At 36.5% G+C, this 20,350-nt stretch overlaps 1 protein-coding gene across 1 annotated transcript in view; it reads left to right on the top strand.

The window, feature by feature from the left end:
* Window positions 1-5,282: 5,282 nt before the first annotated feature.
* The window catches only part of LOC141898679 (trafficking protein particle complex subunit 11-like), a 44,343-nt gene continuing 29,275 nt past the window's right edge, over window positions 5,283-20,350 (top strand). The window contains exons 1-6 of the mRNA XM_074784714.1: window positions 5,283-5,375; window positions 10,632-10,832; window positions 14,829-14,998; window positions 16,128-16,198; window positions 16,597-16,711; window positions 19,463-19,562. Of these exons, the coding sequence (XP_074640815.1) occupies window positions 10,632-10,832; window positions 14,829-14,998; window positions 16,128-16,198; window positions 16,597-16,711; window positions 19,463-19,562 (657 nt within the window). The 5' untranslated portion in view covers window positions 5,283-5,375. The remainder of the gene's footprint in view (window positions 5,376-10,631; window positions 10,833-14,828; window positions 14,999-16,127; window positions 16,199-16,596; window positions 16,712-19,462; window positions 19,563-20,350) is intronic.

Genomic DNA, 20,350 nt, shown 5'->3' with positions numbered 1-20,350 from the left:
TTTATTTCTGAAAATGAAGTAACAGAAGTAATTTATGTTTTAATTCATTCAAGTATGATATTTTAAATTCTTTACATTTTACTAGGATAATACAAGAGTGATATTAGTTAGTTGGCTTATTCAATAAGAGAAACAATGAAATAATACAAGAGTGATACTAACAGTTAAAGTTATTGAATTTCTTGTTAAATCTATTTGAATTCTAGTCAATTCTTGTTAACCAATAGTGCGAATAGAAATCAAAAAGATTTAAATAAAAAAACAATAAGTTAAATAAGTTAGTATTAGATAAAGTAACTTATTGTTTTTTTATTTAAATCTTTTTGATTTCTATAATATTAATCCGCCTGCTGCTAAATAATGTTTCAAATCACTTTTCCCAGTTGGGATGAAACCATCCATTTATTTAAGAGAAAAATTAAACAGTTTATAAAATATTTGCTAGTTTTTAATTAAATATTTTATAATCATTTTAAAAATATTAAACTTTTAAATGATTAAATCAAATAACAATTAAATTTACAACCAAACAATTTAACATTTCAACTGTCAAACAATTTATCATTTCAACTGTCAAACAATTTATCATTTCAACCGTCAAACAATTTATCATTTCAACCGTCAAACAATTTATTATTTCAACTGTCAAACAATTTATCATTTCAACCGTCAAACAATTTAACATTTCAACCGTCAAACAATTTATCATTTCAACTGTCAAACAATTTATCATTTCAACTGTCGAACAATTTATCATTTCAACTGTCAAACAATTTATCATTTCAACTGTCAAACAATTTATCATTTCAACTGTCAAACAATTTATCATTTCAACTGTCAAGCAATTTATCATTTCAACTGTCAAACAATTTATCATTTCAACTGTCAAACAATTTATCATTTCAACTGTCTTATCATTTCAACAGTCGAACAATTTATCATTTCAACTGTCAAACAATTTATCATTTCAACTGTCAAACAATTTATCATTTCAACTGTCAAACAATTTATCATTTCAACTGTCAAACAATTTATCATTTCAACTATCAAACAATTTATCATTTCAACTGTCTTATCATTTCAACAGTCGAACAATGTATCATTTCAACTGTCAAACAATTTATCATTTCAACTGTCAAACAATTTATCATTTCAACTGTCAAACAATTTATCATTTCAACTGTCAAACAATTTATCATTTCAACTGTCAAACAATTTATCATTTCAACTGTCTTATCATTTCAACAGTCGAACAATTTATCATTTTAACAGTCTATTAGATATTTAAAACATTTAACTCAATTAAATAATTATAATGTAGAATTGTTACTCTTTACACCAGTTTTTATGTTTAATTGTTTCATAATGCTTTGATTTATGTGATTTTAAATATTTACCTCCGCAATAACAATGCACTTTTTCATTAGGATTGAATTTTCTAAATTCATCATCTAATTTACATTGAACTGCAATATCTTTAAATGATTTTTCATTATCTAATTCACATTGAATGCCAATATTTGATGAATTTTCATTATAGATAATTTGTTTATTATCAAAATTGAAATAATATAATTGTCTTTTTTCAATTCTTAAGTTAATCAAATCATTGTAATCTTTTGAAAGTATTATATCATCATTTCTTTCATTGAAAGGAGTTTTAAGAATATTAATTATGTTTTCATCTAAAGTTCCTTTAAAATTAAAAACTGTATTGAACATTTTAGGATTTTTAACGCCATTATCAAAAGTATCTATCAGTTCAGTAATTAAATATGTTCCATTTGATGATATTTGATTAATCATAGTAATGTCATCAATTTTATAATACCTTGCGGACACTAGATTTGTTGCTGAAATATAATTTTTAATGTTAAACTGTGAAAATGATTTATTGGTTTCATTGATTTCGATTTTAAAGTTGGGTTCTTCTTCTTCTGTCTTCATTTTAATAACAAAACTTTTATTAAAACTCATTCAAATATAAATATTCAATGTTTTAAATATGAATTATTTCACTCACACTTTTATATTGAATAATCTATCAATTTATATGTTATTCATATATATTTTATTCATGTATATGAATATTTTAAGAGTAATAGGGGTAATGGGCTTTCAGGTTAAAGGTTGAATGGTCGAGTTCATTAAAAAATGAAAAACATGAAAATAATAACAATTTCTACTTGAATTAGGAGTGAAACTCATAAAAAAATGAAAAATAATTCTCACACGCTCGAATTTATTTCACTCACACTTTACTCACACTTTTTTCTAGCGAGTAAAAATGAAAAATAAATTCGAGTGTGTGAGAATTATTTTTCATTTTTTTATGAGTTTCGCGACTAATTCAAGTAGAAATTGTTATTATTTTCATATTTTTCATTTTTTATGAGCTCGACCGTTCGACCTTTGGCTTGAAAGCCCATTACCCCTATTACTGGTCTCTAGGGTGAGATCGAAACGTCGTTTATTCTATATATTTTAGATTGAATAAGTAAATTCTTGTTTTTAAATTCTTTTAATCTGTAGATAGTGGGTTTTTATCTTATTGTCCGTTCACCACGTTTGAGTGTGGTTATCGTTCCCATACCCATATTCCTCACGGTGCCATAGCGTAAACATCGGACGATAGTCCACCCACGGCCGCTTTGTCAAAAGATAAAGTACCGGTACTCTAGTAGGCCCAAATGAAGCTTTCTAGGTTTATGAAACCATTTTCTAGGAAATCGATTCTTTCTTTTCATTTCACTATATTTCCGCCGCTGCCATTCCCAACGGCTGTTGGCGGCGTTGCTCAATAGCCAATTCAATACTTTATCGTATTGAGTCTGTCTAAGTCAGTCCTCAGTCAGCGATGCAATGCACGACGACTTCTTTTTGTAGCTTTTCTCTTTTCTTATCCTTCCTTTTTTTACTAACCAATCTTTTATCAGTTTTAAGTTCTCCGTTAGTATTCTCTATGCCTCGCTTTTGACTCATGATTCCGTCATCGATTGGGAACAATAAATGCATATTGGATTGAATTGGTGGATCGTGGTTTTCGGTTAACATCCAATATGAGTCATTCTGCAGAATTTCCAGAACCTGCCCTAAGAGGCCACATGGCTTCTCAGGGCAGGAACCTGCCCTGAGAGGCCAGTCGTTTGAATCAATAGAAAATGAAAACCCATTCAACAGAGAGCTGAAATGGTGGCAAGGTGATCGGGATATTCGAGATTCAAACTAAAGTTTTCGATCATACAATAGAAGACTACGCTGTATTCTATAGAAATAAATTAAGAAATACAAATGCTTTTAATCATATTAAGCTAAAACAGTTAATAAGTCAAGACGATAGGGAAACAAAAGTTACAACTAAAATCAAAATATGAATTTTTGTTGAAATATATAAGAAAATAGAATTAGAATTGGTATTTTTCAGAAACAAATTAAAAAATACTAATATTTTTCATAGAAATAAAGAAATGAAAAAAACTTTTTTCTGTGGGAACATTTCTTATCAAAACATCATCAAAAATTTCATCTATAACTTAATGAAGAAGAAAAATCACAATTATTCTCAGGAATAGTATTTTGCTGCTATGTTAGGTAATTAATGATAACGATGATACAAGTTTTTGTAACAATTAAATTATATGATTCCAAGCGGCGCTGTTTTTATTTGTAATCTATAATTTACAATTAACGTGCTATGTTTCTTCGACCAATTTCTTTGCACTTCACTTTTTTGTGTTACAATTGCATACGTATTTCTATACATTGTTTGCATCAATAGATATGAATGCACTTGCAACAAATGGCCCCTCAGGGCAGGTTGATATCGGAAGTCAAACTGCAGCAGTTGAACTGGCCTCTCAGGGCAGGTGATATCTACAGAATGAAACTGGCCTCTCAGGACAGGTTGATTTCTGCAGAATCAAAACTGGCCTCATGGCAGGTTGATTTCTGCAGAACGAAACTGGCCTCTCAGGGCAGGTTGATATCAGAACTAAACTGCAGCAGTTAAACTGGCCTCTCAGGGCAGGTTGATATCGGAAATCAATCTGCAGCAGTCGAACTGGCCTCTCAGGGCAGGTTGATATCGGAAGTCAAACTGCAGCAGTTGAACTGGCCTCTCAGGGCAGGTTGATTTCTGCAGAATGAAAGTGGCCTCTCGGGGCAGGTTGATTTCTGCAGAATGAAAGTGGCCTCTCAGGGCAGGTTGGTGTCAGAAGTCAAACTGCAGCAATGAAACTGGCCTCTCAGGGCAGGTGATCTGCAGAAGTCAAACTGCATCAGTTAAACTGGCCTCTCAGGACAGGTGATATCTGCAGAATGAAACTGGCCTCTCAGGACAGGTGATATCTGCAGAATGAAACTGGCCTCTCGGGGCAGGTTGACATCGGAAGTCAATCTGCAGGTTGAACTGGCCTCTCAGGGCAGGTTGATATCTGAAGTCAAATTGCAGCAGTTGAACTGGCCTCTCAGGGCAGGTGATCTGCAGAACTCAAACTGCAGTAGTTAAACTGGCCTTTCAGGGCAGGTTGACGACAGTAGACTACGTATATAATTGCACCCGCAGGGCTGATCAGATTAGATTTAATTGTGTATGCCTTATTGCTTGTGGCAACTATAATTATGCCATTGTCATTAGATAAAGTATAAAACTGATAAAAGTTGGCCTGCGCTTAGGTAATTAACCTAACGAAAAAATAATATGACATATGATCAACCAACCCTTACCCCGAAGAAAAATATGATCAGCAGAATTACAATAGAGTTGCTGCGAAAGCAGTAGAAACCCCCAAAAAATTCACAGTTGAATAAGAATATACAGCATATTGAAACGCACTTATATCAGTGGACGACACAAATTGTTTATGTAGGCCTATAGGATATTTGAATGATTAAATTAATGCTTTGAAATTTATATAATCCCCATAACTTTCCGTCGTCGGTTACTACATGACTTTTTAAAAATACATTTCTTATTATGAATGAATTTTAATTGAAATATTACTTTCGTTTATTTGTTAAGTATCGATATATCAATACATTTAATCTATTTCATTTTAATCCATTTAATTTCATGATACTCGACAATGTGCATGCAAACATCGGCGAAATAGTTCGCCGTTTCATCAGAATTATAGCCGAGTTTTCCATTTATACTGCTTAATTGCGCCAATGGCCTCTCAGGGCAGGTTCCTGCCCTGAGAAGCCATGTCGCCTCTCAGGGCAGGTCTGCGGATTCTTAAGAATGACCCTTCTCTAACATCCTGCATTTATGTTGGCTGTCATTTTGAATTGAATTGATTTCATTGAATGACAAGAACTATTTCTTATATATATTCGATCCGATTCGAAATACTTGCTACCAATAACATCAAAAGGTGATTAAGTTAGATGACTAAGTTAGGGGGTGTTCACCGTGTCTATAATGTATATGATTAAATAACAAGGGGTCTAACGACGGTAACAAACTACTCAACAACTTCAGTCGCTTTACTACTTTTACTGACTGTTTCGTGGGTTTCTGTTGCATTCCTGCTGATTATTATTTCAACATGTTTTCCACTGAGTTTTGTCACATAAAAATCATCTTCTATCAGATTCAACTACTAACAGTTTTTAAATTAAATGTTGAACTCTGTCTGATAATAATGTAACGAAGTCGAAGTGGCTACTCGTACGGACGCGTACGAATAATTCCGTAGGCTATTCGTACGCACCCGTCGGATAACTCTGGAATTATGTGTACGGGAAGGGATAGGGTTAGGGTAAGGTGAGGCCATATGTAGTTAAAACATTCGATCGACTGTCCGAGCTCGGTGGTCTAATGGTATGATACTGCGCTAGTAATTTACTGGCCCGGGTTCGAGTCTCGCTCTATCCGCTATTTTTCTCCACACTTTCCTTGAATTTTCTAAGTCGTGCACCTCTGTACGCATGCGCGGCGTTAATCGGCCAATCAGCGACAGTTATTAGCGTACAGATCCTAGTCCCGTACGAATAGCCTCCAGAGTAATCCGTACGGGTCCGTACGAGTAGCCACAGCGATAATATAACAGTCTCTTTCTCCGCATAATAGTAGATTCTATGGATGTACTGTGCATCATGGTGTCGGGTCAAAACGTCCTCATGTCAAAATGTCCTTGCATACCCGGTCAAAACGTCTTCGCTTTTGTCGGTCAAAACGTCCTCACTTTCGTCAGTCAAAACGTCCTCACTCACGCCAGAATAACTTTATCATACAATAAATTACGTCAATGCATATAGTTATTACTACTGTAATCCAAGTAATAAGCTAAATATACTGGGTCCAGTTCCACAGTTCTAAGTTAAAATTTGACCCTGAGTTAACTCATTGAAAATGAACTAATTTTAACTCAGAGTTAACTCTAACTCACAACTGTGGAACTGGACCCTGACGTTTAATGTATAGTGGCGTATGAGGCAGTCGATCAATATTTACAAAAACAGAAAATGAAAGTATTTAAAACATAAGACAAACGTTTTTTACAACATACTTATTACATACTATCGGAGGAGGGGTCTAGATACATCTAAAAAAAGTTCAGATTTTTTAAAACTTCTGATCAGGTTCCTGGTGACTGGTGAGTAGCTGCCCTCTCCCCACTACTGTTGATTGAGTGTGGAAAGGACATAGACCCCTAATACAGACAAGGACGTTTTGACCGAGGACGTTTTGACTGGAGGACGTTTTGGCGCGAGGACGTTTTGACATGAGAACGTTTTGACCGTAATTCCTGTGCATCCTATTTTAAACTAAAAATTACTTTCAGATAAAACCGGTGGAAATAGCAATCATCAATCATGGCACGCATACTTGCGCGAATCTGAAAGTTTGTGACGTCATTTCATAAATAAATAAAGAAGGAAAGCTCCGAGAATATCCAAACACAGGTTACTGTGAATTACTGGGATTTCGACTATTCACTAAAGTCAATTTATTTTTGATTGTCCACGATCTTTTTGGGATATTTCGCTTAGTTTTGGGTGTGCATACCTCAAATAGGTCTTAATCGAATCAGTAGGGTTGTGCAGTCCAGATAAATCATCGGTTTTATATTCATTTTACACTGTTTTGAAGGATTGATGAATATTCTCGAAAATTGAGCTTTTATCTTTGGTCTTATTTGACTACAAAATAATTCTTTGAGAAAGATAAAATACAATATAAACTTCTAGAACTTTGAAGTCACGAATTAAAAAGATTTTTCAAGCAATGCCCCTTACTCCAAACGACCTCTAGCTTTCAAGGTAAACCACACTTTGCCCATTGGCAATTTATATAATGGTTATTGGACATCAATTTCATATGTGAATTGTAGTCGACTCATCGGACTGACTTGTCACTCCTCTACTTACTAGACCTTCCCTCCTGCACAGTTAACCCTATAGGCAGGCCTAACTTGTTATTGGTTATTTCATGGAGATGCCATCTTGAATTTGTTGAGTGCCTTCGGCCAAATTCGGTTTTCTTATCCAGTCGACTAGTGGTCGGAACTAATAATAACCGAATGCGCTTAAACTGCCAGGGAATAGTAGAACCACCGTAGCTTCGTTATTCTCGTTGTTATATCCCCTAAACTTGGCACATTAGTACTTTGCGCGTAGAGCACATGTGGATCAACATATCCATGTTATGAGCTGACCTCTAGGTGGCGCTCCTAAATAGCCGAATATTACGAACTGATTTCGGGTGAAATCTTTGCACGCATTCCTGTACGACAATCTAGCCAGTAAAGCAGGAACCCGTTATCGCTGCTTGCTTTTCTTCCGATTTCGATGAAGCCAGGCATGAAATCAAAGCTAATAAGCTTTCTGTTTTCGCTCAGGCTATTTTTACGACGCCGTAAACGGACGACACGAGCTATATTTACGATATTTCATTCTGATTGGCTAATTTATGTTGGGCATGCGCACAGAGGTGCGCGACTTAGAAAATTGAAGAAGGTTTGGAGAACTGAATTAGAGAAAATAGTGGATAGAGCGAGACTCGAACTTGGGCCAGATAGGCCTAGTACTAGCGCAGCAACTTCCCACTAGACCGAATGTTTTAACTACATAGGCTACAGCATTCAACCTTACCGTAACCCTATCCCTAGTTGTAAAACGGAACCTTTACCCTTACCCTCTGGACCTTCTTCTCACTCTCTTGACACTAATCCTCTCCACTCTAGACCATAATCCGACATTTAATATTAACTGTCGTGAAAATAGAATTTAAGACCACTTTACGACGTCATAAAAATAGCCACTTTGTTCTAAATTTGTTAACTTCCAATGAATAGTTCATGAATTATCTGTCTTTGACCGCAAAATTAGAGCCGAAATCGCCTGGACTGAAAAAGCTATGATGCTGGTTTTTGCCGATTTTGAAATTTAAAACATTGAGTTTGATTTTGATGATTGAGGGCTTCAAATACGCACACCATTCTATATTTTCTGAATATTGCAGAAATTTTGAAAGCGCAGCCATCAATTATCTTGATCTTTCATATATGCCTACACGTATATTTGTATATCCCTCAAGAGTCCATCAGCATAAGAATAATTAGATTGATTGGACCCAAGATGGCTGTCCTGTGACCGTTTTTGGGCCCAAAAAGGTCAATTTTGGCCTAAATTCCGAGACCTGTAGCTTGCTAATGGTTTGCCATTTTTCTTCAAAATTTGTGATGCTCTTTCTGTGAGGAGGTTTTTAGTTCCCACCACCAGGGGGAGTTTGATATTGAATCGTATACAATTTGTCTATTTAAATTGGTACCTATGCACCTATTTAAAACAACCACAAAACAGTTTTGTAACCACAATCAATTGCAAAGTTGTTGCTCATGACATGTTCTATGATTGTGGTGAGTTTCAAGATCATTAGTTCATGGATATGGTCACCAGCGGGTGTTGAATAATACAATAACTTAGTATTTCCATATTGTATTGGTACCTAGGCATGTTTTGTAACCATAATCAATCGCAAAGTTGTAGCTCATGACATGTTCTATGATTGTGGTAAGTTCCAATGTTGTTGATTTCTGTATATGGTCACCAGGGGGGTATCAGGACAAATGCCCCTGGACAATTGCCCCCAGGACAGTTGCCCCCCCGGACAATTGCCCCCCCCAAATTAAATTTCTTTGATATTAAAATAGCACATATTTACTTCTAATTAATTAGACAAAGCGAACTAACTCTAGCTAATTAGTGCAGCTAATTATTCATTTACTGATTTAAAGTTTTTGATTGGCTAAAGTAACACTAAAACTTATTCCAATAAATTAGCCAAAATTAACTAATGCACTACTAATTTGGTAAGTGAATTATTATAACTCAAGGACTCATTTAAAGTTTTTGATCTGCACACAACATCAGTAATTCTATATCTTATAAATCTATATAAATCAATATCTATATTCAATAATATACAAATGGATTTCTAAGTAAAGTATTAAGGTGGTGTTAAACCCAATCAAAAAGGATTTTATTCGGGGGGGGGGGGGGAATTGTCCGGGGGCAATTATCCTAGAATCCACCGGGGGGCATCAAATTGCAGAATAACTCAGTATTTCCATATTATGTTGGTACCTAGGCATATATTTTGTTACCACAATCAATTGCACAATTGTAGGTCATGGCATGTTCTATAATTGTGGTGAATTTCAGGGTTATTGGTTTTTATATAGGCCTATGGTCACCAGGGGGCAGTGAATAGTGGAATAACAATATTGTTTTATGATAGTGTGAGTTTCAAGGTCATTGGTTTCAGTGTATTATCACCAGGGGGCGTTGAATATCAAAATTTTCTCAGATAGTTTAGCATTTCAAAGCACTTCTCAAGTGGGTGTGGCATCCCTGGACCCCTAGTTATCAATATGATAATCCACCCCTGAAAATTACTCTTACTCTTTAACATACGCCTATCAGTGTCTTATCATCGCTGATTTACATGATAGTGAAACTACTTTGTTCTACCGCCTATTTCAACTCATCCTGCCCCGCAGGGATTTGAATCTGATGGCATCGATACTGCCATGGTATAACAAACCTTGCCCAACGCAGCTTAAATTTTGTCATTATTAGCCAATCAGAAATCACCTTTTATTTTCGCCAGGCTTATCCCAACCTATAATTGTACCCCTGAAATACGCTCCAGCGATAATACAACAAGGAATCTGATTGGCGCTGCAAGTTTTTGTGTGACACATGTGCCTGTGGACTCAGGCTAATGTGGCAGGGTTTCAAGTCTAGCGATGTCATCAGGTTTGAATCGCTGCCAAGGGATGATGATTTCAACATAAGTTGAAAAGACATCAGGTGGCCTAGCTTGTTGTGTATACAAAAATGACTGAGCTATGGCACCTGATACCCTTTCAAACCAATTTGAAATTCAAGACATTAGTAGCAAAAGCTCGTGATTTCTAGTAAAATCATTAACTGCATGAGTACCAATGGTGGTTTACCTGGAAGCTGAACATACATGCCTGGACCAGGCTTGGAGCTATGTTTTCCAATGCCCAAATTCTGCTTTTTTTGTCACAGTTATAGGGTGAAGAGTTGAGAGGCAGTTAAATGGGACACTTGAACTGAACTGTCATTTCTTAACGCATTGTCATTTCTTACTCTAGATGTCGTGGTCATGTGAATTACCCGGAGAACTGTTATGTAAACCTACCGGTTTGATAGTGCTCACAGGACTCGATGTAATGTACAACGCAGTACATAAATCAATATCCGACTCGTTCTCAAATAACAGAAGAGCCGACAGGGTTCCCCTGAAGTTTAGAATATTCGAGGGTGATCATGAATATCCTAAAGTCAGGTCTAAGGTATGTTTAAACGAAAATAATTCTAACTTAATATAAGAGAGAGGGTTAAACAGTTGAAAAGATTCTATACTTTTTCGCCAATGTGTTCAACATGGTTTTGAAAATTAAGACTTGTATCCAAAACAAAACAATATCTAGGCCTATTTATGGTTACAATGAAATGAAATATTATTGATGATTTGCCTAGTTAAGGAGGCTTTTCTTCGGAATAATTAATTGCATTTCAAGTATACTTATGAAGAGCAGCAGTGTCTGGCAACAATTTTTACAAATTCAATTCAATTGATGTATCATTGTTCAAAATTTGCAGACTTGTCAAAACAAATCGCTCTAGTAAATCATACAAATATAGATAAGAATGTGCAGCTTAACGGCAGAGTAAATCAATCTGAATTGCCGACCCTTTGTCAATTCCTGACTATTCCAAAAACAGACTGGTCAATGATTGCCCAGGGACCAACACGGCAACATTGATCGAGACACAAGCTTTCAGTTTCCATTTAAATGGTGCTTAGAATGCCATTACATGCGTTATTTTCATTCTCGTTTCTCTGATGATGAGGTTTAGTTAAAACCATCAATGATGTGTTCACGTATCAACTTTGAATAACTGAGATCATATCTTTTATAATGCTGAGGGGGTAACTAAAAACAAGTTCACACACCCCTGCTGTGATTACATTCATAGCCGCAGTGCCAAAGCTCATGGACTTCTTGTTGAAGATTTCATGGGAAATTTTGAAAGTGCTTTTGAAGATCAATATCTTGAGGTTTGGTATGTAGCCCATAGGCCCATGTATCTCTGCAGAGCCTAGTAACTCGAGGATAATTGGATTGAGCCGAAACAAGATGACCGTTTTGTGACCTTATTTGTTAGCCTACTAAGGACATAAGTCCCAGCCGGCTATTATTGGCGTTCAACTTTCGTCCATCTGTTTGTCCCCTACCAGAAACCATCAATATAAGTTCCAACACCACTGAAGCTGGCCACCCTTTGACCTTTTTTAGTGCACAGAAAAGTCATTTATGACCTGAATTCTGAGACCTGTACAAGTTTCGTAAGCGGGCCTTGAAATCCTTGAATAGCCTTGAATTGTCAAAAGGAAATTCAAGGCCTTGAAAAGCCTTGAATTCAGCACTTTAATCTCGATTTGAGGGCCTTGAATTTCGAAAATGTTGCAAATCTGTAAATTTATGATTGTTTTTTGTAATTATGGAAATTTTGATAACAGACGATGTCTAATGCCTGTTATATAAATCGTTTTGATATCTTTTTTTGACGCCTTATAAAACATTGCCATTATGAAACCTAAACAATGTTAACCATTCAGCGTCATTTTACAAACGACAACCGTAAATCGATGTGCAAAACGTCACAGGTCTATGTGTACACATACGAGCTATTTGGCAAAATATTATTGACAAAGATGTAGAATGACTTCCTGTGATTATATAATGAGCTCTATTTGAACGTCGAAATGTTATGTTGCATTGAATATCATTAGAAGACGTATTGTAATAGTAAAGGATGTATGATTATATCAGAAGCGGCAGGCATAAATAGAAATGATAAGTAAATCGGATTATTCGGTCAAAATGGCGGATGTATACACGATTTTGAAGTCTGATATAAAAGTAAGACCCTGACATGGGGATGCTGGTGGAATGACGAAGCTATCTACGATCTGTGTAGGGCCGGCGTGAATTTCATCGGCGGCTACAAGCGGTCAATTATAAAATGTATTATTAAAATGTTATAGAAAATATGTTCGATATTAGGGATATACAGGTTTCATGAGATTAGCAATTTATAGGCTAATAGCTGTCATATACGGCTCCGCGTCCTCTGATGGCATGTGTATTAGGTGACAATTCAATTCATTCTTTATTGATCCTTATTACATATAAAATTTCCAAATTCTATAAAGTTACCAATTCTAAAATAAGAAAATACAGCATACAAGACACATGCATAATTCATACACTCTTTCCTCAACCCTGGAGGCAATGAAGTTGCAGACCAGCTTAGAGGCAAAAGTGAATGAAGTCGGTCGCAAGTAATCATTATTGACAATTTTCGATAAAAATATTAAACCACTATTTACAGTCGAAGACCTCTATCATCTACCCAATCGCCAAATCTCATAATTCCCCAAATTTAGAACTTCGATTTCAAATTTGCAATCCCACGTTAGCTCATCCTAAAAATTCTACATTTTTTTGCAGGCGTCAAATAATTTGTTGAAATTAATTTTCTGGTTATCCTTGGAGACCTATGTTGCACAGTAGGTGTCTATTTGAGTCATTGGGGAAAACCCACTACTATGTATATTCATGATGTATCATCAGTCAGTTGTGTGTGATTACTGCATGTAAAGCGCTTTTCATGTAGGCTAGATGATGTCAATTGACTTGGCAACTTGGGCCATGGATCCCCTCTGTAATGCCGCCAAAAACATCTGGTTGAAAAAAGTTGTTTTTTCATCAGATTTAATTAAGAAAAAAAAGATTTTTTTCTTGATATTTCCATCTAAATTATTTGCAAAAAATAAGTTTTCTCCCCTCATTTGAATTCAGCCCAATACAGTTTTCACACTTATTTTTTCCGTTATATTTCCAAGATTTTATTCGAAAAATCTGCACTTCCAACTAATTAAAGAATTAAATTTCTTAAAGTTGCTGTAGTTGGCTGTGTCGGTAAATATCAGTGAATTTGGCACAATGAACCCTGTTAAAGCTGTTTTTATTGTTTTTGAATGGATGAAGCGAGGAAATATTGCCGTAAAGAATGTTTTTCATAGGGGTAAAAAGCCTTGAATGTGCTTCTCAAACGGCCTTGAATGGCCTTGAATTTTGGTTGGTCTTGAGGCTATGAACCCTGATGTAGCTCTCTCATGGTTAGCCATTTTTCATTAATGAAATTGTCATATAGTGGAACATTTCAGACTTCTTCGTTTAATGAGCATTGTGTCCTTGGACTAGGGCCTAGACCCCCAAGAAATGCTGGAACAGTACACTTACATCTCTTAGGAACACTTTCACCCTTTCCGCATTCAAATCAAAAATTAGTTTCTGCAAATCAAGCGCAAAGGTTATCAGTACGTCTATGTTGAAAGACTTAAACAGAAAAGAAAGAAAAATTTTTTTATCACAATTTTTGAAACATAGACAGCCCAATGTGTACGTTTTGCAACGCTCAATTAACAACAAAACATTTCTTGTTCAAATGCCGACAGCCCCAACACGCTGAAAATATCCGCCAACTCTCCAACCAGCTCACAGCTCTTAACCATGTATTTCAAGGTAAAACTGAACAAAGTTAATGTCAATTTCTATTACATAGTGATAACAATTTATCGTAGCCTACGCTGAAAATTGTTCGATTTTTAAAAGCGCTTCCAACTTTATTTTGAATTGTATCTGCCTCTACAACTCTCGATTTTATTTCATTTTATTTTTTGTAATTTCTTTCGTTTACAATGTTCTTCCATGTATATTTCAACCAATTATTGCAGAAAACTATATGCGCCATCTTTCGTAATAGAGCTTGCTGATAATATCTTTCCAACTCGAGACCCGAGTTGGAAATTTGTCAATTCTATGGATTGTATTTCTATTTTTCTATAATAAAAGACTTGAAGAAAAAAATACCCCCAAGTTTTTTCAGGCAATAACCTTAGTGCGTTGGCAGGTGCATGATGACCAACTGTAATGGGTATTACTGGTATTTCTCACCTTCGTATATAGGGCTAATCCTGTTATGGTTGTGTGGTGGTTTTAGTTCATGTCATTTAGCTATCTTCCCCTATGCACCTGAGATTTGCAATGTTACAAAGGGCTTATTGATTTTCCCGGGCTTCAATGCAAGGCACATATTGTTAAAAAACCTACTTCTAGGACTGAGTTTGTTGCAGATCATAAACCACCATTTTTGCCTATTCCCCAATCTCGTAAGACTACAGATGGAGACTTCATGCCATTAATGTTTCATTTCAGAGGACAACCTATGAGTGGTATATACCGAAAGGTATCCTGAAAAAATCCTGGATGCATAAACATTTAGATGAAGTACCAGCGTTAGTAGTTGTATTCTTTGATCTCGACTGGGATGAAGTCATGTGGAAAGAAAGGCAGATGGAATGCGCAACAAGGGTTGAGATCGTTAGGTAAGTAAAGTATTGAAAGCTGGTTTGATAATGACATCACATATTTATGACGTTATGACAACGTCGAATAGATTGAATGAGGATTCAATTGAGTGAAGTGCTTGGGTCACTGTTCACATTATTGAACATCCTCCTCTGACAGGGATTCGACCTGATGGCATCAAGATTGCCACGGTACGAAACCCTGCCACACTAAACCGAGTGCGCACGTGCAGCTTAGATGATGTCATTATCAGCCAATCAGATATCCCGTTTTATTTTGGCCAGGGTTTTCCCATTTATAGTTCTTCTGTGAAATTTACCTCGGGAATTATACAATGAGTAATCTGATTGGTGCCGCAGGTTTTTCGTGTGGCAAAGCTGCGCATGTACCTACGCACCTGATCTACTGTGGCAGGGGTTCGTGCCTAGCTGAGTGTAGCGATGCCATCAGGTATTATTAAATATGTTAATTTTGAGCCAGTTATATTTATTACGGGATTACTTAAGGAAGGTTTTTGGCATCCCAACAATGTTGTTATCATATAGGCCTAGATTATTTTCATCAAACATGGTTAGGTTGGTGATCGCAAGCTTTTGCTTGAGGAACTTGCATTGGAATTCTTATTATAGTTGGCATCAACACATCAACAAAGAAGTCTCTGGAACTCAAACATGATAAATTGCATTTTTGTACATTCGCATTATCATACCTACTTACCTACTGCCAAGAGGTTTCAGTGAGATTTTGTCAATATACCATCAACCCCTGATATACCGCCCTCTCATATACCCCCACTCCTGCCTACTGCCAGGTTTTCTCAATGTGCATCTCTATACAAATACATAGTAAAACACCCCGATATACTGCCATACTCTCTATACCGTAAAACCGTTCTGCACCGATGTCGGTGGTATATCACGAGTTGACTGTATATCCTGCTGCAGCCTTGGCAGACTATTGGTAATAAATGAATGAGATATTTAGATGTTCATTGTATTTTACATATGCACATGTATGTCCTTTATAATTTTAGAGATCGAATCATGAAAGATAGTCCCCTCAAATCATAGAAGAGTACACATTATTACAGTGATATTCAATGCTATGCTTAATACTGATACACACATATTCTTAATTTCATTTTAGGAGTAGCCTCCAAGGCAGAAGCACTAAAGTTGCTGTTGTTCTCATTCAGAAAAATGCTCCTCTACCGCCAGGTAGGCCTACATAATTTAATTCAAGAATGAAATAGTATGCAACTGGTACTTGTATGGTTGACTAATGTAATAAGGCTTTGAGAAGCAGTGTGTCAAAGTGGTTTCAGACCCTTGGAATGGGGGAAGCCAGTACCGTAGTGCCTCTAGACAGGACAATGTATTCTCACTGCCTCTCTCCTCCTAGGCCGGGCATGTCATATTCTTCCTCCCTCCCTCCCTCCCTGGGTAATTTTTTGGCTCTGATGAACTTCTCACATGACTTGAAGTTCCCTACTAGTCTGGGAAGTCATGCGATTTTTGAGTTTCAGGAAATAACATGGAAAATTGGGAAGAAAAGTCATGGAAAGCCATGAAATTTCATGGGACGATTAGTGCAGGAACTCTGTTATATATTGTAGGGGAGGATGTGATTGCAGCTGAACGGGCAGCTTCATTGTGCAGTGCTTGTGAATTATCGGCTAAATCGTTGTTTGTTCTCCCACATACGGACCACCTCTTAGGCTATACTATTAGGTAAGTTTTCATTTACAAATCTTGAAATAATTAACTCAACACTATTGACTTGTTTACTGAGGCTGTGTCTCAAGGATCTCTGCCCTGAATTTTGCACCCCTGCATATAAATTTCCCCAAAGATTTATACCCATATACTAGGAAGATGGAAAGTTTAACTTTTAGACCACTTGGGATTTAAGTCCCAACAGGCTTTTTCATTCATTTTCATCCATTTGTTTGTCCATAGACGGAAGTCGGTTATTTTGGAATGTTTTGAAGATGCTTCATGGTATTTAGTTAATACATGTACCCTATACACATCTTCAGCCCAAAAACTGGCCTGATCAGAATGAGGATGGCCGACTGGCAGCCATTAATATTAACCAAAATCAGCATTTTTTATGAATTTTTGAAGTTTTTTGTGGGAGATTTGACACCTAGATCAATTATTTTAATCTTTCATATATATTTGAAAAGTTATACAGGGATCCCAGAGTTCCGCGGATCAGCGGAAATCAGCTGTTTTGCTCGCGATTTTGTAGTCTCCGAGATCGATATAAATTTCGTGTAAAATATAAAGCAGGGGGTAGGGTGAGCTCTTCCAATTCACTATAAAGCATCGTTATTCTTAGCGATGATGGCTGAAGAATGACGATGCTCACTTGGTGACGCTTTCATAAGCGCGATCGTTGTTGTTACATTAACATTCAAAAAATCAATCGTGCACCGTAGAAGGCGAGGTGGTGTGAAAGCGGATATATCTCGCTGTACAGTTAAGAAGATACACGTGCGTTTAGATAATTCAATGTTAGACAGGCAACCAGTCTAGACTCAGAATTTGACAGGCAACCAGTCCATTAGCTGTTACCACAGTCGTTTTCTACTATTCTTCCATTTACACTATTTCACGGAATTCACCACATTATCCGGATTGATATCCTAGTCGGCCCCTAGTGTTCTCATTCAACGTTGATGGGATTCGAACCATCTCATTTTCTGACTCACAAGACTAACGCGAGAATCAAGATGGCAGCCCCATGGTGTGACATGTTAGATAAAAAAAAGCTGGTAATGCAGCTGCAAAAATACACTATCTTCATGGAAAACCACTTTCTTGGATGGAAAAAATCTAAAATTGTCTAGCTCCCCGGTTCAGCCCCTACCTATGTATAAAGTTAGAAAGCAATTGGATCCTATTTAAAATGAAAAGAACTTTTTTAACCGTATTCCGGTGACACCTTCGTTTTCGCTGAATGCTGAAACAAAAGGTTTCTTAAAAAAAGGTTTTTGGAGGTTATAATCTTGGTATTTGATTATTACTATTAGCACTGTCATAGGATACGTCCTATGTCCTCTCATGAAATTGGGATTACTTTATTATTGTATCTCGTCACCATGGGGAGTTGAATATTGAATTATATAGGCCTACAATTTGTCTATTTATATTGGAACTGATGCATATTTTGCAACCGCAATCAATTGCAAGTTTGTAGCTCATGACAAGTGCTATGCTTGAAGTAATTTTCAAGGTTATTGGTTCGGCTGTGACCGAAGGTCAGCAGAGCTGATGGGTTAGAGTGATTATCCGTCATCGTCTGTCCGTCCGTCCGTCAACTTTTGCTTCAATTTGCAACTAGTGCTACAGTTCTTTTCTAATCTTGACCAAACTCGGTATGAAGCTAATATGGGTCAAGGGCTTAAAAGTTATAGAGCCGTTTTTCCAATTTGATCTCTAGGGGGCGCTGTACGGGTGGCACTTCTAAAATCTTTAAATCGCTACTTGTCCTACAATTATTGTCCGATGTTGACGAAACTTAGTAAATAGATACTACAGGCCAAGGGCTAAAAATTTATGGAGCTGTTTTACCAATTTGATCTCTAGGGGGCGCTGTACAGGTGGCGCTTGTAAAATCTTTAAATTGCTACTTGTCCTACAATTATTATCCAATCTTGACAAAATTTGGTATGTCAATATTTTTGGCCATGGGCTAAATGTTGCTGAGCCATATTCCCAATCTGGCGCTGTACAGGTCACACTTGTAAAATCTTTCAAATGCTACTAGTCCTACAATCATTATCTGATATTGACAAAGCTTGGTATGTAGATGCTATGGGCCAAGGGCTAAAAAGTTATGGAGCCGTTTTCTGGATTTGAACTCTTGAGAGTGCTGTGTAGGTGGTCCTTGTAAAATCTTATCGTAAAACAGCAGAGCTGTATCAGCTGATAGGCTGCTTGTTGTATATGGTCACCAGGGGCATTGAATAGCTGAATAACTTAGTATTTCCATGTAGTGGTAGCTAGGCACATTTTGTTACATAATCATTGTAAAATTATAGCTCATCACATGTTCTGTGATTGCGGTGAGTTACAAGGTCGTTGATGTGACTGTATATCTTCACCAGGATATGATTAGTGGAATAAGATGTTATTTCCATATGAATTGATACCTTCTAGTATGCATGTTTTGTAACCACGTTCAATTGCAAATTTGAAGCTTATGACATGTTCTAAGATTTTGGTGAATTTCAAGGTCACTAGTTTAGAACAAATTTCTCTTTTTTCGCAAGGGGAGTTGAATATTGAAATTGTCAGATTATCAGGCATTTGACCAAGTGTCCCCTTTTAGAAGGAAACATGCATGTATTTCATGTTGAGATATTTTGCTCGGAAACCAAAACTATAACGTTTTTGAAATAACTCATCTAAGTTTCATTAAGAAAGATGTGATTGTGCTTCATAACATTGATCATTGTGAACTATTCTATTCAGGTTGGAGAATGCATTTTACGAACTTGCACAGAGTTACTATTATACAGAGGCGAGGAGAGTAAAATCCCATAAGGAATTCCTGAATAAAACTACACATCAGGTATGTAGGCCCATTTGTTGTATAAAACAGCATGCCATCCATTAGTAGGATAAATGCCGAAGTCAGAGAAAATTTTGGTTCTGGTTTTTTAGGCCACATGGGACTAACATTCACTTGTTGTCCGTCAGCCCAAAAATTGGCCTAGTCAGAATCAAGATTTCTTCAGCAAAATCAGCCCTCATGCACATTTTTGAAGTTTTCATAGGAAGTTTTGAAAAGGCTTTTATTAATTGTCTTTAGGTGTGGTATGCATATGTATTCCCCTAGGGCCTAGTATCACGAAAAATTTGGTTGATGGGAGACAAGATGGCCGTCCTGTGACCGTTTGTATTCATAGTGGTCTGAATTCTTAGGCTAGCGTTGACATAGTTTGTCATTTTATATCATTCAGGTTGGGACTTACCCGGTAATTCCCCATGGACTATTGGATTATTTGTGCGTCCGTAGACGGAATCCAGTTATTTTGAGAGGTTTTGAAATTGATTCAATGGCTTGTCTTGATATTTGCTTTATATATATCTTTCCTAGACGCATCTGCAGCCTATAAACTGACCCTGTCAGAACCAAGATGGCCAACTTCACTTTTGGAAGGGTCAATTGTCAAGCATTTGGCGGCCATCTAGTGTTATCAGACTTCATTTGCAGATGAAAAAGGATTTTCAAAGAAAATATCAACAAGTTTTAGCTAATTGTCTTGATATTTGATGTTAGCGCTTTCATATGATTCATCTCGGCACATGGAATTGGGATCCCTATGATCCACCCCGGGTTGTTATATTGTCGCACCG

This window comes from Tubulanus polymorphus, chromosome 2, assembly GCF_964204645.1.
Source record: "Tubulanus polymorphus chromosome 2, tnTubPoly1.2, whole genome shotgun sequence".
NCBI classification, from domain to species: Eukaryota; Metazoa; Nemertea; class Palaeonemertea; order Tubulaniformes; family Tubulanidae; genus Tubulanus; species Tubulanus polymorphus.
The sequence above is the reverse complement of the archived record's forward strand: the minus strand, read 5'-3'. Positions and strand labels throughout refer to the sequence as shown.